This window comes from Bos grunniens, chromosome 6 (genome assembly GCF_055505025.1).
Source record: "Bos grunniens cultivar Pamir isolate PY7600 chromosome 6, Bosgru_T2T1.0, whole genome shotgun sequence".
Lineage (NCBI taxonomy): Eukaryota > Metazoa > Chordata > Mammalia > Artiodactyla > Bovidae > Bos > Bos grunniens.
The window spans coordinates 84,973,004-85,000,989 of NC_141170.1; the positions used below are offsets into that span (position 1 = coordinate 84,973,004).

The 27,986-nt window shown below is 35.3% G+C and overlaps 1 protein-coding gene across 17 annotated transcripts in view; it reads left to right on the forward strand.

The window, feature by feature from the left end:
* The window catches only part of CCSER1 (coiled-coil serine rich protein 1), a 1,487,998-nt gene that overhangs the window by 1,011,546 nt on the left and 448,466 nt on the right, over positions 1-27,986 (forward strand). Inside the window, exon 11 of one of the 17 annotated variants that reach the window (XM_086406512.1) lies at positions 1-27,898. The exons of 15 other annotated variants lie outside the window; for them this stretch is intronic. In XM_086406512.1, the coding sequence (XP_086262638.1) occupies positions 1-126 (126 nt within the window). In that variant the 3' untranslated portion in view covers positions 127-27,898. Of the gene's footprint in view, positions 27,899-27,986 lie in introns of those variants that run through there. One more of the 17 variants, XM_086406522.1, reaches the window with a different exon arrangement.

Genomic DNA, 27,986 nt, shown 5'->3' on the forward strand with positions numbered 1-27,986 from the left:
GAGACCTGGGTTCAGTTCCTGGGTCGGGAAGCTCCCCTGGAAGAAGAAATAACAACTCACTCCAGTATTCTTGGCTGGGAAATCCCATGGACAGAGAAGCCTGGCAGGCTACAGTCCATGGGGTAGCAGAGTCGGACACAACTGAACGACTAACTCACAATCAACCAGCACCATGAGGCAGAAAACAAAAATGGCAAAGAGCATCAGTTTTTATGGTGTTGACCACACTTGAAAAATTCTGACTTTGCTACTCATCGCTTCCATGTCCTTTGAAAAGTTACTTATCTTCTTTAAAACCTATTTTCTACTTCTTTATTTTAGCTCAGTACTAAGAAAAGAAAAAAATATATGTAATTTGTATCATCCTTATTTACTTTCTATTGAAATTCAACGACTCCTTCTCTATCACCCGAGTGATTGACTTGCCGTCTTTGATGTATCAAAATATAGGCCCCAAATCTGTTACTGGTCATTTTATACTTGGATGATTCTAAATTTTATTGTATGTTAGATAGCAAAGCATCTGTATTAGTTATGTCCAATAAATATTTGATTTTCTTGTTGATATATTCTAGACTGAATTACTTTCTTTTAATCATTGATTGCTAAGCAAAGGGGCATGTGATTGTACGTATGGGTACTCCAAAAGTAGAAGTAGAAATTTTAGGAAATTGTAATGAACATCTTATCTGTCTGTCTTCTCCTTTGTGATTATCTGTTTATGGAAGAGGTAACAACTGTAGTTATAGAGATTAATCTTCAAGTTTCTTGGAGACTCAATAACTTCATAGGAAGCTAAAGCACTGAATGGGAAATAAAATTTTGTGGATAAACACTTTTTATATTTCCCCAGGGAATGCCTTCTGTTTATATGAACAAAAGCTTCATTCGTAATTATACTCCAGTGCTTTGTTTTGCATGACATCTAACTTGAAGTTTTCTAGTTGATATAAGTGTTAGTGTCATTTTGAAGATGAGTATTATGATCAACTCGTTTCCAACACTTTTTTGGTAGAAGGTGTTTTATATAGTGAATTTAAGTAGATTGTTCGAATTTTGAAATCTTGATAATATAGCCTCATTTCCTCCACAGGCAGTCTAGGTAAGGAAAATATGCTATAGGATTCTCAGTGGATGTGCCAGTCGGTGTTTAAAAGATAAATTTCCTCCTTTAACAGAGATGGGAAAAGTGTTACTGACGTTGCAATCTGCAGTTTTGATACTCATGTATAAAAGGGGGCAGATGTTCTTTTCTGCCAAATCATTCCCATAACACATTTACCCAATATTTGGAGATGAATATGCTTACTGCCAAGCCTTGACAGAAGGTTTCAAGAAAATAGTGATTAATATCCATTGGTGAACAAAGAAAATTAGCCATTTAGAATGTAACGCTCTTTCAACCTTGTCTTAGCCTCTTTTGTCTTACCTATTTTGTTTGATTCATAGTATTAACCCTAAAATGAACTATCATTTTTATATATTTTCATACAATTGAATATATATATTATATATAAATATATATTTAATAAATAAATATTTATATTTGGTCAGTAACAAATCCCTGAGAACATTGCTAGACCACCCACCTTTTAACATTAACCTTGATTCATATGTACAGAATTTGGAAAGCTGATAAATATATCTTTGAGATGTTAAGAGGATAAAATAATGTTTAACAGAGTTAATGGAACTAAGTTTATAGAGGTACACAGACAAGTAAAATAATCGATATATGTAAGTAAGTAGTCAGATAGATGTATCTATACGTAATGTATGGTATGTCATTTATGTTTATAAACATGTGTGAGTATAGTATGCTTTTAAAAACTAATTCCTAGTTACTATGAAAAACTTATTTAGCAGGCTATATCAGGGATTGGGAAGTTTAGAAAAGTGAAGAATGTCCAAACCTTATGGTGTTTCATGAATTGTCTAATTTCACCTGCATAATTTCACAAGACACAGCCTAGTGCCACTGAATTTACATGGTGACTAAAACAGTATGAGCGTGGTTTAAGTATAAGGGATGTTATTTATAAGATATATAAATATATATAAACAGGGCTCATATTTACATATTAATAATAATGTATATTAAATTCTTTCTATGATCAAAGTACTCTATTAGAGTTAAATAAATTTTTGAACATGATTCTTGACCTCAACAAAGTATAGTTGGAACAAAATATGTGTATGATTTATGGAAGTAACTTTATGAGACATAGGCTTCAGAGAAAGACAGAATTTCACTATGTAATTGTCTACTTATTCTTATATCAACACGGTAATGACAAAAGCTGAAAGACAGTGAGGGCAGAATTAATATGAAGGATGATTGATTTCACACATCTTAGATACTAATTCAGTGTTACCTGAAAGGAAGAAACCAAGATGATTTCAAAGTTTTAAGTGTGATAGGGCTAACTGTTGGAGAAATGTAAGGAACTCAGGAAAAATGTGGGATGACTGTTTACTTTTAAATAGTTTTAAAAGATAGAATGAAGAGTTGTGAAAATTCCCACTGTTAAGTTCATGAAAGGAATCTATCAGAAGACAGAACAGTTTTAGGATGGCATCTTCAAAATGGGATAGTTGAATCCAGGAGAGAAATTGAAATCTTCAGGGTGCAAGAAAAATATGGAGATCACCAAGAATGGAAACTTGACTGTATTTAAATGTTCAATATGGTTAGAGAAGGAGCCTGAGATGGAGATAGAAAAACAATCAGAAACAATTAGATACAAAATAACATAAAGATGGTGTTAGTAATCAAATAAAGATTTCAAGAGTACCTCCAAACCATCTGTTTTCTTTTTTGTATTCTCGCTTCCCCTATCCCTTTCCTCTCCTCTTCCGGTTTCTCTACCCCAACTTTACCCTATTCAGTTCAGTTCAGTCGCTCAGTCGTGTCTGACTCTTTGTGACCCCATGAATCGCAGCATGCCAGGCCTCCCTGTCCATCACCAACTCCTGGAGTTTACCCAAACTCATGTCCATCGAGTCGGTGATGCCATCCAGCCATCTCATCCTTTGTTGTCCCCTTCTCCTCCTGCCCGCAATCCCTCCCAGCATCAGAGTCTTTTTCAATGAGTCAACTCTTCGCATGAGGTGGCCAAAGTACTGGAGTTTCAGCTTTAGCATCATTTCTTCCAAAAAAATCCCAGGGCTGATCTCCTTCAGAATGGACCGGTTGGATCTCCTGGCAGTCCAAGGGACTCTCAAGAGTCTTCTCCAACACCACAGTTCAAAAGCATCAATTATCAGTGCTCACCTTTCTTCACAGTCCAACTCTCACATCCATACATGACTACAGGAAAAACCATAGCCTTGACTAGATGAACCTTTGCTGGCAAAGTTATGTCTCTGCTTTTGAATATGCTATCTAGGTTGGTCATAACTTTCCTTCCAAGGAGTAAGCGTCTTTCATGGCTGCAGTCACCATCTGTAGTGATTTTGGAGCCCAGAAAAATAAAGTCTGACACTGTTTCCACTGTTTCCCCATCTATTTCCCATGAAGTGGTGGGACCAGATGCCATGATCTTCATTTTCTGAATGTTGAGCTTTAAGCCAACTTTTTCACTCTCCACTTTCACTTTCATCAAGAGGCTTTTGAGTTCCTCTTCACTTCCTGCCATAAGGGTGCTGTCATCTGCATATCCGAGGTAATTGATATTTCTCCCAGCAATCTTGATTCCAGCTTGTTTTTCTTCCAGTCCAGCGTTTCTCATGATGTACTCTGCATATAAGTTAAATAAACAGGGTGACAATATACAGCCTTGACGAACTCCTTTTCCGATTTGGAACCAGTCTGTTGTTCCATGTCCAGTTCTAACTGTTGCTTCCTGACCTGCATACAGATTTCTCAAGAGGCAGGTCAGGTGGTCTGTTATTCCCATCTCTTTCAGAATTTTCCACAGTTTATTGTGATCCACACAGTCAAAGGCTTTGGCATAGTCAATAAAGCAGAAATAGATGTTTTTCTGGAACTCTCGCTTTTTCCATGATCCAGCGGATATTGACAATTTGATCTCTGGTTCCTCTGCCTTTTCTAAAACCACCTTGAACATCAGGAAGTTCACGGTTCACATGTTGCTGAAGCCTGGCTTGGAGAATTTTGAGCATTACTTTACTAGCGTGTGAGATGAGTGCAATTGTGCGGTAGTTTGAGCATTGTTTGGCATTGCTTTTCTTTGGGATTGGAATGAAAACTGACCTTTTCCAGTCCTGTGGCCACTGCTGAGTTTTCCCAATTTGCTGGCATATTGAGTGCAGCACTTTCAGAGCATCATCTTTCAGGATTTGGAATAGCTCAACTGGAATTCTGTCACCTCCACTAGCTTTGTTCGTAGTGATGCTTTCTAAGGCCCACTTGACTTCACATTCCAGGATATCTGGCTCTAGGTCAGTGATCACACCATCGTGATTATCTGGGTCATGAAGATCTTTTTTGTACAGTTCTTCTGTGTATTCTTGCCATCTCTTCTTAATATCTTCTGCTTCTGTTAGGTCCATACCATTTCTGTCCTTTATCGAGCCCATCTTCGCATGAAATGTTCCTTTGGTATCTCTGATTTTCTTGAAGAGACTCTAGTCTTTCCCATTCTGTTGTTTTCCTCTATTTCTTTGCATTGATCGCTGAAGAAGGCTTTCTTATCTCTTCTTGCTATTCCTTGGAACTCTGCATTCAAATAGGTATATCTTTCCTTTTCTCCTTTGCTTTTCACTTCTCTTCTTTTCACAGCTATTTGTAAGGCCTCCCCAGACAGCCATTTTGCATTTTTGCATTTCTTTTTCTTGGGGATCGTCTTGATTCCTGTCTCCTGTACAATGTCATGAACCTCCATCCATAGTTCATCAGGCGCTCTACTATCAGATCTAGTCCCTTAAATCTATTTCTCACTTCCACTGTTAGTCATCAGGGATTTGATTTAGGTCATACCTGAATGGTCTAGTGGTTTTCTCCACTTTCTTCAATTTCAGTCTGTATTTTGGCAATAAGGAGTTTATGATCTGAGCCACAATCAGCTCCTGGTCTTGTTTTTGCTGACTGTATAGAGCTTCTCCATCTTTGGCTGCAAAGAATATAATCAATCTGATTTTGGTGTTGACCATCTGGTGATGTCCATGTGTAGAGTCTTCTCTTGTGTTGTTGGAAGAGGGTGTTTGTTATGACCAGTGCATTTTCTTGGCAAAACTCTATGAGTCTTTGCCCTGCTTCATTCTGTATTTTAAGGCCAAATTTGCCTGTTACTTCAGGTGTTTCTTGACTTCCTACTTTTGCATTCCAGGCCCCTATAATGAAAAGAACATCTTTTTTGGGTGTTAGTTCTAAAAGGTCTTGTAGGTCTTCATAGAACCATTCAACTTCAGCTTCTTCAGCGTTACTGGTTGGGGCATAGACTTGGATTACTGTGATATTGAATGGTTTGCCTTGGAAACAAACAGAATCATTCTGTTGTTTTTGAGATTGCATCCAAGTACTGCATTTTGGACTCTTTTGTTGACCATGATGGCTACTCCATTTCTTCTGAGGGATTCCTGCCCGCAGTAGTAGATATAATGGTCATCTGAGTTAAATTCACCCATTCCACAATATATTTTCACAATATACATTATTAATTTTAGCATCTAATCATAAATAGGAATTCTAAGTGAAAATATACTTCTTTTTAAACTTTTAGGTGATTCACACCAATAAACATTGATTAAAATAACAGCCAGGACATGGAAGCAACCTAGATGTCCATCAGCAGATGAATGGATAAGAAAGCTGTGGTACATATACACAATGGAGTATTACTCAGCCATTAAAAAGAAAACATTTGAATCAGTTCTAATGAGGTGGAGGAAACTGGAGCCTATTATACAGAGTGAAGTAAGCCAGGAGGAAAAACACCAATACAGTATAATAACGCATATATATGGAATTTAGAAAGATGGTAACAATAACCCTGTGTACAAGACAGCAAAAGAGACACTGATGTATAGAACAGTCTTATGGACTCTATGGGAGAGCGAGAGGGTGGGAAGATTTGGGAGAATGGCATTGAAACATGTAAAATATCATGTATGAAACGAGATGCCAGTCCAGGTTCGATGCACAATACTGGATGCTTGGGGCTAGTGCACTGGGACGACCCAGAGGGATGGTATGGGGAGGGAGGAGGGAGGAGGGTTCAGGATGGGGAACACAGGTATACCGGTGGCGGATTCATTTTGATATTTGGCAAAACTAATACAATTATGTAAAGTTTAAAAATAAAATAAAATTTTAAAAAATGTACTTTATAAAATATAATTTATATTTGCAATACAATTGGTTATAGTGTCTATTTACTGTATCATAAATATATTTGCAAAGAGATGTGCAATAGATCTATTACCAAACAATTTACTAGAGTTAGATAATTTTTACAGTTTGTCTTTTTGGTTATGAGTAAATTCAGAGAAGAAACTATATACAGTTCATTTCTGAGTCATAAACCCTAGGATCTAGAGTTCAAAAAGTTCCTGAATGAATAATCTTTTTTTTCCCCCATTTTTCACTTTAAAGGACAATACAGCCCCCAAGTATTTTATTTCTTAAAATAAGATAGAACATAGACTTTCAGGATAGAACATAGACTTACTACATATATGCATTTGTATTTTACCTGCTAGAAGCAGCTATATTTGAAGTTTGAAATGTTACCAAAGTTACTTTTAGAGAAAATTAAAATATTTGTATAATTGCTTCTGCTTAATAAACAGGCAGATTCTTTACCACAGAGCAATCTGGGGGGGGGGCACCAAGATAATTTACTACTGGCCCTCATTGGTTGAGCTTAGTGATCAACATTTCCTCGAAGATTGTTAATTCATTGTTAATGTCTAACATATTTCAGCAGCTTGTCATTTTTTCTGAATTTTCCAAATATTTTGGTGCCTCAGTAATGTACAACTTGGAAAAAATAATATGGAAATATCAAACATGTTTACTGTCAATTAAACATGATTCTCAGAAGATTATTTTTGAAATGATGCAAAGAACAAAAGCTAGGAGAAACTCTATCAAGTATAATCTGAAACAAGTGGTAACCACAGCTCATCACTATAAACATAAATCATATTCCTTTGGTAGTTTTTGCTTTCATATTCCAAAGAGATGACAGTACATTTAAGTAATTGCCAAGAAGGTCAAAGACAAATAATATTGTTCTGTGTCCTTGCCACTAACTAAACATATTAGGAAAGAGCATTTATTAATATGAAAAGTGAAGATCTGACCTCAATATCCTTCCCTCCTGAAAGCCTACAGTCACTAAATAGAGTCCTGATACAGGACAATTCTTACCTTGAAGGAAGGCAGTAGTGTTGATTTTTTATTTTTTAATTGGGGTATGCTGCTGCTGCTAAGTTGCTTCAGTCGTGTCCGACTCTGTGCGACCCCATAGATGGCAGCCCACCAGGCTCCCTGGTCCCTGGGATTCTCCAGGCAAGAACACTGGAGTGGGTTGCCATTTCCTTCTCAAATGCATGCAAGTGAAAAGGGAAGGTGAAATCGCTCAGTCATGCCCGACTCTTAGCAACCTCATGAACTGCAGCCTACCAGGCTCCTCTGTCCATGGGATTTTCCAGGCCAGAGTACTGGAGTAGGGTGCCATCGCCTTCTCCTAATTAGGGTATAGTTGTTTTAAAATATTGTCTTAGTTTCTGCTATACAATGAAGTGACTCAGCTACACATATACATATACATATACAGTAGGGAGGTCCTCCCTATTGGACCTCCCTCCCACCCCACCATCCCACACTGATGTGTTGTCTTTTCATCTTATTTATAGTTTTATTTGCTGTGCAAAAGCTTTTAATTAGATCCCATTTTTTGTTCTTATTTTCATTATTCTAGAAGGTTGGTCAAAAAAGATTTTGTTATGATTTATGTCAGTGTTCTTCCTATGTTTTTCTCTAGGAGTTTTATGATTGACATTTTATAATGAAAAATATTAATTTCTGAATCAAAGCTATTTCATTACTTCAAATGATTTTCTCTAAATTTGAGCAGAAAATTCATGGAACTTTGCCAAATTCTTATATAAGGCAGAAGATTTCTACTCTATTGAATAAATACTAGAAGAACAGTGGGAAAAATTATATCTGGACCTTTATTGTGCTACAAACGTGTTTGTTCACTGGTATGTTATAAAAAGCAAGTGTATCTCATTTCTGTTCTTTTACTATATCTAAGCCAATGAACATACCCATGAATTTTATGAACAAATTGATTTTCCTTCAAATAACATAGGTTTCATTAAATATTTCACATTTGTCTCATTACTCACTTGGAGTTTGATTAGTTAGATTCATTATAGAGCTGCAACATAAGAACATTTTTCACTCAAGAAATTACTTGTGATAAAAAATACAAAAGACTCAGTAAATTATTTACCAAAATACTTTCTTTGTTGTAATTTAAATGCTTTTCTAGGAATCAGAATTTTTGCATGAGTGTAGTCATTTAATAAGTGAAGGGGGCTATTTAATATAAAATCAGATAATCACCATTGTACCTAATTATGGCATGTCATTTAAATGTCACATGTTAAAAAATGAAATCAGGAAACCTGGAGTCTGACATGAGGGCTGGTGCAGACTAGGCATCTACTAAGTAGTTTTTAATATCATAAATCCTAGTTTGACTCTAAGGAAGTTGCTTTAACTCTCCATTTCCTTATAATTAGATGCATTGTATGATAAAGCTTCTTTTTTTTTTTTCAGAATAACTATACAAAATCCCTAATTCTGTTCACTTACAGTTGCTTCTGTATTAGTTGAAGAAAGTTAAAATTCAGATGTTTAATTGTGTCACTATAACAATTTATAAAAGGAGAGTACCTTAAAATTGGCTGTATGTAACTGAGACAGATTAATGAAATTACAGTCAGTATTTTGAAACTAACATTGATATAGTGTCAACCTAATTTAATTAAACCCAGAGCTAGTAGACTGGCATTGCCTCAATATTTTTTGCTGTCCATTCTTTTGTTTATCTAATTATATGCCATTATAAAGAGTTCATATTCACTGTGAGCAGAACACACTGGCACAGATTAAGTGTAATAATACAATTGCTTTGAATGATGGCATCTGTCTTTTCCATGACTCCTATGGATCTCATTGCTAGAATATGTTACTAAAATATGTTTATCTTACCTAAAGTAAAATTATGCAAAGTTTCCTGATGCACACATTGTATATTAATTGTTAATGTATTTTTTTTAATCTAAATGTTGTTAAACTGTAGTAGAGTGTTAACTGCCTTAAAATTTTCAGATATTATCATAAATCCTCTTCAGAAGGGAGGTACATCAATGCAAATGAAAGTATAAATATAATAGCATAAGAAATCTTTCATTGCTTACCTTAAAAATTATGTCTAGCTTATTAAATTAAGGATGCATATTTTCCTATGAACTGAATACATAATTCCTCATACCTACATGCCTTTACACATGCAGCTATCATCTCTGTTCAAAACACAGTTCAATGTCGTCCTCACCCCATTGGCATTTTCCATCTGAGGAACGCTGAGAAAGACTTTAAGATTTGACTCAAGCGTCACCATCTCCCTCATCCCCCTCAGACTGACTTAGCTGTTGCTCGTCTGTGCTCCCACTCTGAGAGAGTCTTGTCTCACTTATGGTACATAATGCAATGTATAAGCATACCTATTAACTCATTATCAGTTCTCAATTTGATGAACTCTTTGAATATAAGAACCATGGCACTATTTTTTTAATTCTTTGCATTGAAGAATAGTTGATTTACAATGTTAATTTCTGCTTTACAGCACTGTATTTCAGTTATATACACATACACACACATGCACATTCTTTTCATGTTCTTTTCCATTGTAGTTTATCATAGGATATTGAATATAGTTTCCTGTGGTATACAATAGGACTTTGTTGTTTATTCATTCTATATATAATACTTTGCATTTGCTTGTCCCAAACTCCTACTCCATCCCTCCCTGACTACTCCTCCCCCTTGGTAAGCACAAGTCTGTTCTCTATGTCTGTGCCTTTTCCTATTTTTATACTTAGCACCTAGAACAATATCTGTCATAGAAGTAGACGCTCATTTAATTTGTATGAATGAGCAATTGAATCAACAGATTTTCATGGTTGGTTTCCTAAGTGTCAGTAACCAGAGTTGGGAAGAGTTGCATAAAGTTAAGCATCATGAACTGAGAGTCAAAGTCTTTTTCTGAGGTGGATTTACGTTTTATGGTATCAAACCTTGATCCACTGTAAAACTTTCACTGACATATCTTAAACAAGGGAAAAGCCTTCTTTTATGATTTAACCTGATTCTGTTATCCTCCTTTGAACTATCTTTCTATCTCTACATGCTACTTATTTCAAATTCAGTGCCTCACTAAATCACAAGAGGCCTAATAAAAGTCTAAGTTTAAGCCCGGAATATATAAAATGTGTAGTCTTCTAAAAACCTTTTGCTTTCATGTGCATTTTAGATAGTAAATAGGCTGAGAGAATATTTGAATAGATAGATACTTAATATCTATCCCTTTATTTTGATAATAGGAGAAAAAATCCACAGATAAATCATAGTGAGATCTCTGAATAGGTTCTATCTAAAAGTAAATTTTTCATATATAATGTTTTAAAACAACTTTTTTCTAATAATAAAGGTAATGCAACTTTACTGTCATAACTGTAGGAAATATGTAAAAACAAAATGAATAAAATAAATCTATCTGTAAAATTTACCATACAAAGATAACAGTTAGCTCTCCAGCAAATAGAGGATTACTCATATTTTCCTTTTTTACTTACACAAGAAAATTTACAAGAGGAAATTTAAGTGGAGAAGCATGCCATAATTCCAACACACTGTGCGTCTTTTAATAATTTTGTTTTTACATATTTTTTTTGTTTTTCTATATCTGTATGTAGTATAGGCAAACATTTGTATTTTTATATTTTCAGTGATAAGAATGCCCAAACCTTTGTCAGTTCCTGCATTACCAAAAATTTTTCACAAAATGTGGTTTTATGGCTTAATCAGATCAGATCAGTCGCTCAGTTGTGTCTGACTCTGCTACCCCATGAATTGCAGCACACCAGACCTCCCTGTCCATCACCAACTCCCAGAGTTCACTGAGACTCACGTCCATTGAGTCAGTGATGCCATCCAGCCATCTCATCCTCTGTCTTCCCCTTCTCCTCTTGCCCCCAGTCCCTCCCAGCATCAGAGTATTTTCCAATGAGTCAGCTCTTCGCATGAGGAGGCCAAAGTACTAGAGTTTCAGCTTTCGCATCAGACAGTCGCTCAGTCCTGTCCAACTCTTTGCAACCCCATGAATTGCAGCACGCCAGGCCTCCCTGTCCATCACCAACTCCCAGAGTTCACTCAGACTCATGTCCATCGAGTCAGTGATGCCATCCAGCCATCTCATCCTCTGTCGTCCCGTTCTCCTCTTGCCCCCAATCCCTCCCAGCATCAGAGTCTTCTCCAATGAGTCAACTCTTCGCATGAGGTAGCCAAAGTACTGGAGTTTCAGCTTTAGCATCATTCCTTCCAAAGAAATCCCAGGGCTGATCTCCTTCAGAATGGACTGGTTGAATCTCCTTGCAGTCCAAGGTACTCTCAAGAGTATTCTCCAACACCACAGTTCAAAAGCATCGATTCTTCAGCGCTCAGCCTTCTTCACAGTCCAACTCTCACATCCATACATGACCACAGGAAAAACCATAGCCTTGACTAGATGGACCTTTGTTGGCAAAGTAATGTCTCTGCTTTTGAATATGCTCTCTAGGTTGGTCATAACTTTCCTTCCAAGGAGTAAGCGTCTTTTAATTTCATGGCTGCAGTCACCATCTGCAGTGATTTTGGAGCCCAGAAAAATAAAGTCTGACACTGTTTCCACTGTTTCCCCATCTATTTCCCATGAAGTGATGGGACCGGATGCCATGATCTTCGTTTTCTGAATGTTGAGCTTTAAGCCAACTTTTTTACTCTCCACTTTCACTTTCATCAAGAGGCTTTTGAGTTCCTCTTCACTTTCTACCATAAGGGTGATGTCATCTGCATATCTGAGGTTATTCATATTTCTCCCAGCAGTCTTGATTCCAGCTTGTATTTCTTCCAGTCCAGCATTTCTCATGATGTACTCTGCATATAAGTTAAATAAACAGGGTGACAATATACAGCCTTGACATACTCCTTTTCCTATTTGGAATCAGTCTGTTGTTCCATGCTCAGTTCTAACTGTTGCTTTCTGACCTGCATGCAAATTTCTCAAGAGGCAGATCCGGTGGTCTGGTATTCCCATCTCTTTCAGAATTTTCCAGTTTATTGTAATACACATAGTCATAGGCTTTGGCTTAATACCATACAGTAAACTAAATAATCAAAAAAGGGAAGATTTCAAACATGAAATTACATGGACCTAAAATAAGACAAAATATGTGTCATTTTATTCATTAGGTGATAGTCATAATTTAGAATGACAAAGTACTTTTAGTTTTTCATATATTCATTTATAGAATACACAATATGAAAAAGAATATATTTGTAAATGAATTTGTATAAAGATTGCAGACTGTTAAGATAAAAGCAACTGTTCTGTCATAAGTTTGGGATCATCAGTTATGCTATCCTTATTACTAACTGTGTAGCTCTATATACTTCACAGTAAAGTACTCAACACGATTATTAATAGAGTGAAAAGTAAATTTGAGATTGAAGATATGGTACCTGTATGCAAAAACTTAAAGTGGACAAAATAGGTTTTTCAGGATACATTTTTGTTGTCATTCAGGAGCAAAATAGAGTCACAAAAGCATAAATGTCTAGGAAGATACCTTATGACAAGGACCATTTATCCTGAGTTTGGAAAGAGCTCTTTGTAATTGACTCAGTCCCTGCTGCCATCATTCCCTAGAGAATAACAAGCTGAACCCTATGTCCTCTCATAAAATCAGGCAGACGTGATTGGCCAGGAAGCCTCAGTACTTTCACTATTTAAATCTGCAAATAACATACACATCCTCATGATTCCTCTCGGAAGTGACCAAGGGGATCTTATAGATAAAGTAAGTTCAAGCAGTATATGAAAAAAGAATTGAAATATCCCCCCAAAAATGTGAATTTAATCAGTTTTACTATTCAGGAGACTGTGCTCCTTCTATTTCAAAACAGGTTCCTATAACCATACTGTCCATGTGCCAAATAATCGGCCTCCTCTCGTTTGTCATTTTGCGGCAGGTGCATTTCCTCAGAAAGGCCAAGAGCTTAAGTGTTATCATTCACACAGAGATCAATTTTCTTTTGACAGCAAAGTGTTGCAGGCACAAATTTGCATTTGCAGTGTGGTAATTTTAAAAATTTCTACAAATTAGAGATTTTGAATGCCCTTGCTACTTTTTTGTGATCTCTTATATATTTTGCTCATGGGAAAAAAGAAAACTCTCAGTTCTTTGATTAGGTGTTTCACAATTGTATTTATTTGTAAATTATCTCAAAGCTAATAAAATATTTCCCAACTCAGGGCAATTCTGCCTCCTGAGTGATGACCAAACGGATGTACTGACTGGTCTTGGTTAATCAAAGAATTAGACAAATGTACTTGGTTCAGTCAAGTCCTTGAACTCCTACTAGGTATGCTGCTGCTGCTAAGTCAGTCGTGTTTGACTCTGTGCGACCTCATGGATAGCAGCCCACCAGGTTCCTCTGTCCACAGAATTCTCTAGGCAAGAGTACTGGAGTGGATTGCCATTTCCTTCTCCAGTGCATGCATTCATGCTAAGTCGCGTCAATCGTGTCCAACTCTGTGCGACCCCATGGATAGCAGCCCACCAGGCTCCTCTGTCCACAGAATTCTCTAGGCAAGAGTACTGGAGTGGGTTGCCATTTCCTTCTCCACCTACTAGGTAAAAGGTATTGTTATAGATATAATGGAATATTGATGTGCCTCAGATGTCAAAAATCATATTGCTTTTGGCACGTATAAGGTCACATTAACATAAATGCTCAAATTCCCATTGCACTTACAACACTCCTGAACTCTTAGCCCTTTTGGAAAGTGCTCTTATAAAATATTTATGGCAGGCCGCAGAGAATGTGAAGTGCTAGGTTTAATCCTGTTAGTCCTATGGCTGCTCTCCCATGTGAAACTGAGGGCTTATGCCAAGTCTACCATCCGGGCTCTGCTGTGAGGATGCTGCTTGAAACATCCTCCACTAACATCTGCTGTGACCCAGTCTCACATGCTCTTTCCTCCATCAGTCCCCTCTGTTTCTGCCTCTTTAACCTGTGTCTGTCAGGTCAATAACAAAAACCAAATCCATTATATTCTTTCATAAACTTTAGCGGTTCCTTCATTTTGTGAGGTTCTTATATTCAATTTTGTTCTCTTCTTCAACTTAAAAATATTTTTACATTTCACAAAAATAAATAGATTTAAACATCAATACTTTATCAGTTCCTTCCTGAATTCTCTATAGGCTCAATCAAAGCCTCTCGTACTTAAAAAAAAAAAAAAAATTATACTCTAGTTGCTTAGCTGAGGAGTTAGGAGATGCAAGTATGATGTGTTCATGTTTCAAGTATTTGAAAGTAAAACTGGAACATTTCTTTGCTTACATAGCAAGAAGGCCTAGAGATAAGGTAGACTCAGAATAGTGAATTGAATCATATAGTGAAAGCATGCGTTCACTTCCGCTTCTCTGTAATTTTTTCCCCTAATTATTACTATATAACTGAACTAATTTCAGGTATCACAATCACAGTCAACAGTGTCCAAAGGTAGGAGCTAAAGCATTTTTTTTAATGTTCTTTATAAAAACTTTACTTAGAAATTACACCCAGTAGATGCTTCCTCCTGTGTCAATGGATAAATCCTTCAACCAATCTATTCAGAAAATGATCAGTGATACAGGAATGGAACCATCCTAGATGAATGGTTCCTAGATTCCTCCAAAGAGGCCACCTGATATGTGAACAAAATCAGGTTTGTATTAGCAAGAAATAAATTGGAGAAAGGATAGTAAGCACCTAAGTCAGACTGAGAAGTAACAAGATAAGAGCTGTATTTTAAGGAACTATGGAAATGAAGTATGGGATAAGGTAGAGGGTATACAAACAAGTAACAAAGAAATAATAAGTGGTTAATGTAACAATGAGACACAATGAAAAATTAAAGTGTAGAGACAAAGTAAGAGTGAGCAGAGGGATAGGTTTGAGAAGAATTTCAAATGAAGCACAGTCATCACCAGTGGCCTCTTGGACATGAAGAATGAGGGAACAGACAGAGATAACTCCAGTATTGAATACGGAAATGCAACAGTATCATTAACTGAGCTGATAAGAGTAAAGTAAGAGAAAATGGCTATAATATTGCACAGTAATATGCTGATCATCATCTTGAGAAAATGATGGGTACATTCTCTTTCATCTACATTGAGAAACTTAGCTAGAAACTGTATTGATTAGGAACTTTAAAATTCTAGACATCAAATTTTCCTGTTGAAGTGAATTTCTTTATTTACATGTCATCTTTTTCTAATCCTTGTTTAAATTCAGTTCAAAAAATGTTTTAGGAATAATAATTTCAGTAAATATTATTGACTGTATAAAGAGAGCTCTTATAAACTCTTCTCAGGTTCTAACATACTTTTTTGAATACCTATTTAAGAAACATCAAGTAGTGCAGTGTAAAAAGGGGGTGATGTATCTTTTTAGGTGATTTTTAAATTCATTTTCAATGATTTAAAAAATCATTAGGTCCTATGTCAGCAGATTTTGAGAACTTTTTAAATAAATAACAAAATTCAAGTTGCTTGTTTCTATTTGTTTTAAATACCTAATATTCAGCAAGAAAGAATCACTGTTTAGATCTATCCTATATCATGAAAAACGTTCACAGTATGTTCCAACTTGAACTTTCATAGACTGTCCAATTTATACCTGAAGCTCATAATATTCCCCAGTGTGACTAGATAAGAAAGGAAATTGTTTTATACCCGAACAGGCTTTTGTCAATCCTAAAGATTTATCATAGTGGTCTGCTCTTTCCCTGTGTTTCCTTTCTCCCCTTCTTCGTCTTTGTGGTCATTTCTGCCTCTCTGTGTCTTATACAATCTCTCATCTTTACATTGTAAAATATTTTCTATAATTAAAATATATGTATCTAAAATGCTATGAGAAAATAAATTTGAGATGTTTAATAGTCTCAACTAACACCTCCCTGATTCTTTCAAAGGCTTACTTGGTTATATGACTGAACAGCTGACAAAAAACCTTGTATGTAGCAAGGAAAGCAATTAACTATTTACCCACTATCGGAAAGGAAATAACCAATTGTCTAACATAAATTGCTAATATAAGTAATGACTAGTTAAAGATCTGAACATACAACAAAGTTTGGGAAATTAAATTGTTCTTGGTTATCTTTTTTATTAGACATACCAATCTGTTAAAACATTTTATACACCTCATTTTTTTCCACTGCTCTATCTAAAAGATTGATGCATCATGAATAGACATGAAATAGACATTCATAAACTATATATACACAAAAATAATAAAAACATAATTCTTGTGGCTCTTTATATGTGTACGTGTATATTAAAAGAACATACAATTCTTTTGTATTTTGAATCTGAATATGTAGAGATACATATTATAAAAAGCAGTGCTTTAGAAATACTTCCTTTGGTTTTGATAAGCAATAGAGTGAATAATGGAATGATATCATCTAATATCCCACCCAAGCTTCCCAGCTGGTTCAGTGGTAAAGAATTTTCTTGCCAGTGCAGGAGATACAGGTTCTATCCCTGAGTCATCATGAAGATCCCCTGGAAGAGAAAATGACAGACCACTCCAGTATTCTTGCCTGGAGAATCCCATGGATGTGGGCTACCATCCATGGAATTGCAAAAGTGTCAGACATGACTCAGCATGCACGCATGTACAATGTGCTACCTATATTCACATTTTCCTGACTGTCCTTAAAATGTCATTCATAGCTTTTTTATGTTAGTTTTTCAGCATAAGATCTAGTTAAGATTCATGTATTTTATTTTCATGGTACTTTAATCTTCGTTCATCTAAAATAGTCCTTCTTTCTTTTTGGATGTCTTGTGCCATTAACATTTTTGAAGATTCTATCTATATTGTGTTGTGTAGAACACTTCTAAATCAGGTTTTGTCAGATAGTTTCCTCATTGTTTGATTCAGGTTATTTGTGGAAAGGGTATTATATAGGTAATATGTATACAAACAACATATAATGTCCTTGTTCTTCAGAGATACATACTGAATTATTTAAGCATGAAGTATAGTATGCAACTACTTAAACGACTATGTCTCTGTGTGTGTGTGTGTGTATCTGTCTGTATCCATCTAGAGAGAGCATGAAAGAAAGAAAATCAGATAAGAGCAAGAGACAAAACAAGTGGTAACATTTGGTGAATCTAGATGAAGAGTATACCAATTATCATTGAATTAGTTTTTCAACTTTTAAGTAGGTTTGAAACATTTCAAAATTAAAAAACTGGAGAAATGATAAGTGGGACAGTGAAAGGTGCATGATATAGAGTTGATCCCCTGAGGCAGAGCAGCCATGCAGCCACTTGCTGGTTCTGTTGATTTTGGATAAATCATTGAGAATATCTTAACTCATATATCTCAACTTTAAAATGAAGATGAAAATACTGAATTTATGTGCTGTTTTAAAGATTGAAAGATAAAACAGACACCAAAGCTTTTCACACAGTACATCTGAATACAGAATTCCAAACAACTGCAGATTTTATCAAAATGGAAACCCAGTGCATTCAATTATCTTACAAAGAGACCTGGGAAATGAATAAGGAGTATATTCATCATTTTTAAAAGTGACAGAAGTTCAAATTGGTTTGTTGTTCTATTAGAGAAATGAATTTTGCACAGTTCAAATGACCTTGGTAGCTAAATGAAATGAAGTTCAAGGGTGACTAGTGTATAGCTTATTAATTTAGGAAGTCAATAAAAAACCCACACAAATATAAGATGAATAAGAATTCTTATAATGTACAAAAGGTCAGAGAGGGCATTAATGTAAGCGTGTGAACAGTGCAGGGCTGAATCTAAATTAGGAAACTGACACTGGGATATGTAAATGCTACTATTATAGCAGTAGAAAACTCCTTGTAACTTCAGATTGATTTCACAGTTGCCCTGACACTAGAATGAGGTCTGAGGAATTCATCTGTTCATTCTCTGGGTAGATGTTTATTGAGTAACTTTTTTTTTCCCCCCTAAGACATCTGTTAGTGTTACAATATAAAAATGAATGAGATGAACATCCCTGCCATCAAGGAGTTTACACTCAAGTGGAGCAAACAAATATAGGCAGTTACACTTACATCTTCTCTTGGGGTAAAGACAGATTTGGGTGCTCATTTCAAAGAAGCATCTAAACATTTCTTGGAATATTGGGACAGTTTTGTGGAAATTGTTACCTTTGAGATAGAACTATTGGTTTAGAATAGATGATTTCACATGTAAAAGGGGAAAAATACTACTCCTAATCTTAAAATATATGACATTTTAGAGACTTAATACTCCTTAACTCTTAGAATGTATAAAGTCTAGGTCAACAATTAACAAGAAAAATGAAATAATTTTCTTCCTAATATAGTTTAGGTTTGTATTTCTTGGGGATTATCCCTGCTTGGGCTGAGGCTTTACCTGTGTTTGAAACAAACTCACTAGCATATTGAAACTAAATTCCAAATTTTCAAATTGTATTTAAAAGATTGAAGAGCCCTGGATATTGTTGTCCAAGTGAAGGTTTTTTGCTCTCATTCTTCCTCTTTCTTATCTTCTGTTCTCCTTTCTTTTCTTTGAAAAATATTAATTGATTTTGTTCCCTTTTATTCTTCCCTTTCAATCTCTTTCCTCCATTCTCTTTTCTTTCCATTCTTTTGAAGTTAGATCATAAAAGCCAGGAACAAAGAGAATTCAGGACTTAAGAGGTGTCATCATTACCTGTAGACCTGAGGACTCAATAGGGTGAGAAAGCAGGTGAAAGAGTCTGAGGTTGGTTACACAGGAAATGTGCAAGCAAATAATTATACTAATGATAATGGGCATTGACTTCACACTCTTAGAGATTTACAAATATGGAAGTAGTGAGGGCAGATTGACATCTATGATGTTGGGTTGGACTTCGAGGCATTGACATGACCTTTTGATTTTTAATAGAGAAAAATTGATGTAAATGGGTGTCTTTTTGTGTGTGTGTGCTTCTGAAAAAAACAAAAAATACACATATTTCCTAGGTTTGTCTTTTGAGAGAACCAGGAGGCAATGACATCCAGATGCAATGTTTTCACTAAGCACCCAGATTTTAAATATGAAAGACACAGAGCTCTTGGGATAATGATTGGTTGCAGGGGTGGAGCAACAAAAGTCCAAGTTGAGTCTACACACAAGCCTGCTTTACAAACCAGTACTCAAAAGATGAAGGGTTGTTGTCAAAAAAAATGGTGAGGCTAGCCTGAAGAATCTTCACTGATCGAATCTAAGACACTTTGAGCAACAAAATAAATACTGATAGAACAAATTGTTACCTATTGAATAAAACAGAAACCCTTGAGACCCTACTGACATAAACATAATTATTAATAATCAAATGAGAGATGGTAAAATTCTTCCTTACTATAGAATTTATTCAGTTGCTCAGTTGTGTCTGACACTTTGTGACCCCATGGACTGCAGCATGCCAGGCATCCCTGTGCTTCACCATCTCCCAGAACTTGCTCAAACTCATGTTTGTATCTTTTTGGGCTCCAAAATCACTGTGGAAAATGTCTGCAGCCATGATATTAAAAGATGCTTGCTCCTTGGAAGAAAAGTTGTGAGAAACCTAGACAGCATAATAAAAAGCAGAGACATTACTTTGTTGACAAAGGTCTGTGTAGTTAAAGCTGTGGTTTTTTCAGTAGTCATGTATGGATGTGAGAGCTGGGCCATGAAGAAGGCGAATTGATGCTTTTGAAATGCTGTGTTGGAGAAGACTCTTGAGAGTCTCTTGGACTGCAGGGAAATCAAACTAGTCAATACTAAAGGAAATCAGTCTTGACTATTCATTGGAAGGACTGATGCTGAAGCTTCAATACTTTGGCCACCTGATCTAAAGAGCTGACGCATTAGGAAAAACCGTGATGCTGGGAAAGATTGAGGACTTCCCTGGTGGCTCAGATGGTAAAGTGTCTGCCTGAAGATTGAAAGCAGGAGGAGAAGGGGATGATAGAGGATGAGATGGTTGGATGGCATCACTGACTCAATGGACATGAGTTTGACCAAGCTCCGTCCAGGAGATAGTGAAGGACAGGGAAGCCTGGCTTGCTGCAGTCCATGGCGTCACAAAGAGTCGGACATGACTGATTGACTGAACAACAACAATCTACAACTTATATTCAAGTAAGTAATAATTCAATAAAAATATTACATATACACATAGGAGAGAGAGAGAGGCAAAGTAAAGGTGGAGATGGAGGAAGACAAGGAAGAAGAGAGGGAGTTGGGGAAGGAGAAGCAAAAGATATTCACAAGTAAATGTCCTCGGTACTGGATGAAGGCAATTATTTATGTTATTTTTCTCTTGTTAGTAACCAGTTATAGACTATGTCATGCTGCAGTTCATGGGGTCACAAAGAGTCAGATAAGACTGAGCGACTGAACTGAACTGACTGATGTTTGCTTATAAAACCCTTCTAACTCCCATCATGGAACTCTACTGTGTTCCAAATGTTGAATTATAGGCAGATGATTCCTTTGCCTTTAAAATTATTAATAAAATCTAACCAAGCTTTCTCTTTTCTCTCTCTCTCATTTCTCCCTTCCTTCATCTTTTTCACTTTTTCTTCTCCTTCTGTTCTTACTTGCTTTCACTTTTTTCTCACATTCATTTTTAAATTTTTACTATTACTATTTTAGGTCTTTTATGCCACTTTATTCCCTGTTTGACATGAATAGAAGTAATGGAGAGACATTAAAATAAAACAAATGAAATGTAAAACATTTTTATTCCTAATTTCTTATTCCTCATTTAAACATGCATGGGTACATGTGTGTATTGTATATATTCTTGTATGTTCACTACCTTACATGATTCGAGGAATTTGAGATTTTGTTCTTGTTATTTTGAATGATTTCCTACAAGTTATTTATTTTCTCCATGTCTTAATTTCTAAAATTTTAGACTATAACTAGTGAAATTGATTCTTTTTTTAAAAAATAGTCAATTTATTACATTGATGACTGTGAACTTATAAAGTATGGTCTGCTTTGATCATGCACAGCAGTCATCAGTTCATTATAAATGAGGAAGATTAGAAAACCATCATACTAGGATTAACAGATCTCAAATATTTGATAATCCCTGTAGTAGCCATGAGTCTAGATTTCAAAGAGACCTCCAAAACTTCAAAGCCAAGAACATTGGTATTCTTTGTGTCCATTAAATTCTTTCCCCTGTTGTCGCCAATTTTGGAAGTGATACTCAGGCAAAATCACCAAGTCTGAAATTCAGTAGCAGAAATGTGATTAAGTGTCTCCTCTGCTTTCTCAAACAGTTTATAAGGATCTGTTATAAAAAAAAAAAAGTGTTTCACTATCTTATTAAATAAATTACATTCAAATAAATTAAAATTATCAGAATGGAGTGACAAGTTATTTTTTTAAAACCTTGTACTCTGAATCTATTCAAGTATATTTTATGGTAAATTTATCCTGGTTAGTTGTAAGATAGTTTGAAGCATTTTCTAGGATGCAAATACAAAATTTCATTATGTTAAAATCCACATGTTAAATCCCAGGTGATCCTGCTCCCTTAAAAAAGCTTTTGTTTTAAAGCAATATTCTATAACTCAGTAGTTTGGGGAAAGAAAGCAATTGGGAGAGGTAGTGGTAGGTAAGAGAATACTGTTAAAGAAGAGTCTTGTAAGCCTCTTCCAAATTTGCTGTCAGGTGGAGAACATCCTTAGGGAAAGTGGCCAGAAATGCAGATAAAATTGCTATATTGGGAGATTTAACCACATAGGGAAATGATCCAAGTACTATTTATTAATCCTCTATTTTCTGCTAAGCATTGTGCTATATGCTTTCCTCAGAATAGCCATTTGAGAAGGATTTATTTCTTCAATTTGTAGGAGAAGCGAGTTAGAGTGAGAGAATTTAAATCATCTTTCTAAAGGCGCTGCCTGAGATTTGCATTTTTTTTTCTTTTAACATACATTGAACAGAAAGAGAAAAAAAGATAAGAGGCAGGAGAATTCAGAGAGGGAATAAATGTATTCACTGTAGTGGGGATCTTAAGAGAAGTGGAGTATTGGAGTCCTGAAGCATTCTTGATTAATAAAAGCTGTCTTTCAATACCTCCAGCAAAATGCAAAAAAATATCACAAATATTTAATGTAGCATTTAAGAGCAGAGTTGATAATTACAACCTAGAGAATTAAATTAGGAAAATTATGTTAAACTAGACAGTAACCTAATATATAATACAGATTTGCAGTAGGCAAGAAGAATAGTGATTAAAACTAAGGGCAACATAATTTATTTCCTAAAACCCTTTTGTACAAATTTGCCAGCTACAATTTTTTAGCTTGTCCATTGAGACTAGTATTCTTTACAGGTTCTTGTTTTGAAAAGGAAAGAGTTCCTGAAAAAAGTTCACTGAGGAGAAATTACATTTGCCCCGGGGATTTGTGAAATATTTCTTATTGAATTTGTAAAATTCAATGATTCCTATTAAATAGTTCTTCCATGGATGCACAGAAATAATGAATTATTCTTTATTCCTTAAAACTGCTTAGATATTATATACAAAATTATTATTTTTTAACTTAGACGTCAGGGCCTTTTTTGAAAATTAGATAATTTTCTTCCTTTTAGTGCTGTGAGAATCAGCTGGAGTGTGTGTATAAAGTGGACAGTTTCCCATAAAACACCAAGCCATTTTAGACACCAGAAGATAGAATCAATAGCCATAGCTAAAGTGTTCATGCCCACAAGACAACCATCTACTTCAGGTGCCAGTTGCAAACTGAGGTTGTTACCTGTGTTTCTGACAGTCTGGCTACAAATTGGAAGTTCCAGTATTTCCCATTTAGCTCAAGATACCAATGACAAGTGCAGGTTGTTACCTGTACCTCTGACTTACAAGTTATAACACACTATATATGTTTTATATATATATATATATGTATGTTATATACATATATATATACACAGGCTATGACACACTCTCCGTGGGTTCAATTAATTTCCTAGAACAACTCATGGAATTCAGGAAAACCTGTTTAGTCACTAGATTACCAGTCTATTAAAAAGGGTATTAAAGGATATGAATCAATAGCTAGATGAAGAGACACACAGGGCCAGGTCCAAACCTAGGGAGCTCTGTCCTCGTGGCATTTGGGGCCTGGCATGGTGACACATGGTGTGTTCTGGCTCCCCAGTGTGGAAGGTCCTTGAACTCCCTTCCTTTTGTATTTTTATGGAGGCTTCATTATGTAGACATGTTTGATTAACTGATTGGTCATTGCTGATTGAGTCAAACTTTAGCCCCTCTACCCTCCCTAGAAATCAAATCAAAATCTGGGACTGAAATTTACAACCCTGTCTTCATAGTGTGTGCTCCTGGTAACCAGCTCCCATCTGTAGGTACTTTGCAAAGTTATCTTCATTAATTTAAATCCAGTTGTGATGGATTGGACTTGTTATGAATAATAAAACATCTCTTTCAGATTTATAGCTCTGAAACTCTGAAGAATTTTCAGGAAGTAAAGACAAGAGCCCAATATTATAACAAAAGATGCTACCAAGGTTCTTGTGATTCAGGAAATTCCAAAGATTTGGAGAGCCAGAAACTGTGGATGAAGACCAAATATATATGAGAAATATATTTTGGTCATCTGAATATCCAAATACATACATACATACATATATATGTATACACATACATACACATATATAGAATATTTATGTACCTACATATATATACACATACATGTATAATACATATTATACATGTAAATGTGTGCTAAGTCACCTCAGTCATGTTTGACTCTTTGTTAACCTATGGACTGTAGCCTGCCAGGCTCCTCTGTCCATGGGTTCTCCAAGAAGAATCCTGGAGTGGGTTGCCATGCCCTCCTCCAGGGGATTTTATGCATAATATGTAAATATAATATAATATATGTGTATATATATATATAGGTACATAAATATATTGTAAATCACAATATTCCACCCCTCATGCCAAACTATTTGATATTTTAAAATATTGTATAATGATGAGAAACAGATAATAGAGAAACAGGAAGTTAATAGATGATTCATTTTAGAGTATTTGTTATAGCTTTACAAATAATCTTCAAAATATTAAATACATTTGACTTGAAATACTAAATCTGTGATTTTTAATAACAGTCTTTCAGGACTGTGATAATAAAATTTTTCTAAGCTTTTGTTTAGATTTTCAGATTCAGGATAATACTTTTTAGAAGTTATGCAATTTTTTTGTAATTTACTCTTTGTTTTTAGTTTTAGAATTATTTACATTCCCCTTATATGAATCAATCTGAAAAAATAGCATTTTTACCTTTTGGAATTTAACAAGTATTACTCTATCATGTTTGATTAAGAGGGGATTTTAACATTCCATATAAGCTTCATTTTCCTCCAAGTGAAAGTTAATTATTCAGTTGAAGTGAAACTATTTGTGGTAATAAGTTAGAGACTGCAGACCACATTTTTACATTGATTTCCTTTAGTGATTACAATTCATTCCCACCTGATGTTCTAAAGTCTCCTGTTATTGAGAAAGCCATCTAGTTAACATCCTATTTTAATCCTTAAAATATACAGGTGAAAATCAGAAAATATCATAAGTTATCATGTAGTTAAATATATTCATTGCACACTGTGACATGTGCCAAGAGGCACAAAATGTTACATGTAAAATAGTAAAGATAATGCCTATCCTTCTAAAACTCTTTCAAAAATTGCAAAGGAGGGAACACTTCCAAACTCATTCTATGATGCCACCATCACCCTGATACCAAAACCAAAGACAACACAAAAAAAGAAAACTACAGGCCAATATCCCTGATGAACATAGATGAAAAAATCCTCAACAAAATTTTAGCAAACAGAATTCAGCAACACATCAAAAAGCTCATACACCATGATCAAGTTGGGTTTATTCCAGGGATGCAAGGATTCTTCAATATATGGAATTCAATCAGTGTGATACACCATATTAACAAACTGAAAAGATAAAAACATATGATTATCTCAGTAGATGCAGAAAAAGCCTTTAACAAAATTCAGCACCTATTTATGATTAAAACTCTTCAAAAAATGGGCATAGAAGGAACCTACCTTAACATAGTAAAGCCCATATATGATAAGCCTACAGCAAACATTATTCTCAATGGTGAAAAACTGAGAGCATTCCCTCTGAGATCAGGAACAACACAAGGGTTTCCACTTTCACCACTGTTATTCAATATAATTCTGGAAGTCCTAGCTATAGCAATCAGAGAAGAAAAAAAAAAAATAAAAGAATTCCAGATTGGAAAAGAAGTAAAGCTCTCACTGTTTTCAGATGACATGATACTGTACATAGAAAACCCTAAAAATGGTATCAGAAAATTTCTAGAGCTAATCAGTGGATTTAGCAAAGTTGCAGGATACAAAATGAATACACAGAAATCACTTGCATTTCTATAAACTAACAATGAAAAATCAGAGCAATTAAGGAATCAATCCTAATCACCATTGCAACAAAAAGAATTAAATATCTAGGAATAAACTTACCGAAGGAGAAGGAAGAACTGAACAGAGAAAATTATAAGACACTAATGAAAGAAATCAAAAATGACATGAACAGAGAGAGAGATATTCCATGTTACTGAGTAGGAAGAATATTGTGAAAATGACTATACTACCAAATGCAATCTACACATTCAATGCAATCCCTATCAAATTACCAATGGCATTTTTCACATAACTAGAACAAAAAATTTCATAATTCAAATGGAAACACAAATAGCCAAAGCAGGCTTGAGAAAGAAGAATGGAGCAGGAGGACTTGAGCTTCCTGACTTCAGGTTATACTACAAAGCTATAGTCATCAAGACAGTATGGTACTGGCACAAAAACAGAAATATAGACCAATGGAAAAAGATAGTAAGCCCAGAAATAAACCCATGCACCAATGGGTACCTTATTTTTGACAAAGGAGGCAATAATATACAATGGGGCAAAGACAGCCTCTTCAATAAATGGTGCTGAGAAAAGTGGACAGCTACTTGTAAAAGAATGAAATTAGAGCACTTCCTAACACCGTACACAAAGATAAACTCAAAATGGATTAATGACCCAAGTGTAAGACCAGAAACTATAAAACTGTTAGAGAAAAACATAGGCAGAATACTTGATGACATAAACAAAGCAAGAACCTCTATGACCCACTTCCTAGAGTAACGAAAATAAAAAGTAAACAAGTGGAACCTGATTAAACTTAAAAGGTTTTGCAAGGCAAAGGAAGCTATAAGCAAGGTGAAAGACAGCCCTCAAAATGAGAGAAAATAATAGCAAATGAAACAACTGACAAAGGATTCATTTCCAAATTATACAAGCAGCTCATACAGCTAAATACCAGAAAAACAAACAACCCAATCAAAAAGCAGGAAAAGACCTAAAAAGACTTTCTCTAAAGAAGACATACAGATGGCTAACAACCACATGAAAAGATGCTCAACCTCGCTCATTATTAGAGAAGTGCAAATCAAAACGACAATGAAATCTCACCTCACACCAGTCAGAATGGCCCTCATCAAAAAGTCTACAAACAATGAATGCTGGGGAGGGTGTGGAGAAAAGGAAACACTCTTGTACTGTTGGTGGGAATGTAAGTTGATACAGCCACTATGGAAAATGGTATGGAGATTCTTTACAAAGCTAGGAATAAAACCATCATCAGTTCAGTTCAGTTCAGTCACTCAGTCGTGTCTGACTCTTTGTGACCCTATGAATCAGAGCATGCCAGGCCTCCCTGTCCATCACCAACTCCCAGAGTTCACTCAGACTCACGTCCAGCAATCCCACTCCTAGGCATATACCCTGAGGAAACCAAAATTGAAAGAGACGTCTGTATCCCATTGTTCATTGCAGCACTATTTAAATAGCTAGACCATGGAAGCAACCTAGATGTCCATTGACAGATGAATGGATAAAAAGTTGTGGTATATATACACAATGGAATATTAGCCATAAAAAGGAACACATTTGAGTCAGTTCTAATGAGGTGGATAAACCTAGAACGTATTATACAGATTTAAGTAAGTCAGAAAGATAAAAATACCGTAATCTAATACATGTATACGGAATCTAGAAAAATGGTACTGAAGAATTTATTTACAGGGCAACAGTGGAGAAACAGACATGAAGAATAGAATTATGGACATGGGAAGAAGGGAGGAGAGGGTGAGATGTATGGCAACAGTAACATGGATGCTTTATTACCATATGTAAAATAGATAGCCAATAGGAATTTGCTGTATGACTCAGGAAACTCAAACAGGGGCTCTGTATCAACCTAGAGGGTTGGGATGGGGAGGTGTTTCCAAAGGGAGGGGATATATATATATATATATATATATATATATATATATATATATATACATACCTATGGCTGATTCATGTTGAAGTTTGACGGTATACAGCAAAATTCTTTAAAGCAAGTACCCGTCAATAAAAAATAGATTAATTTTTAAAAAGTAAATGGATGAAGGAAAATATACCATGCTGATACTAACGAAAAAGTAAAAATATTAAATGAAGGGATATTTTAAGATTTAACAGGCACAGTAAATTCCTAGACAGGACACTTTCACATCTAACTACTTCATTCCTTCAA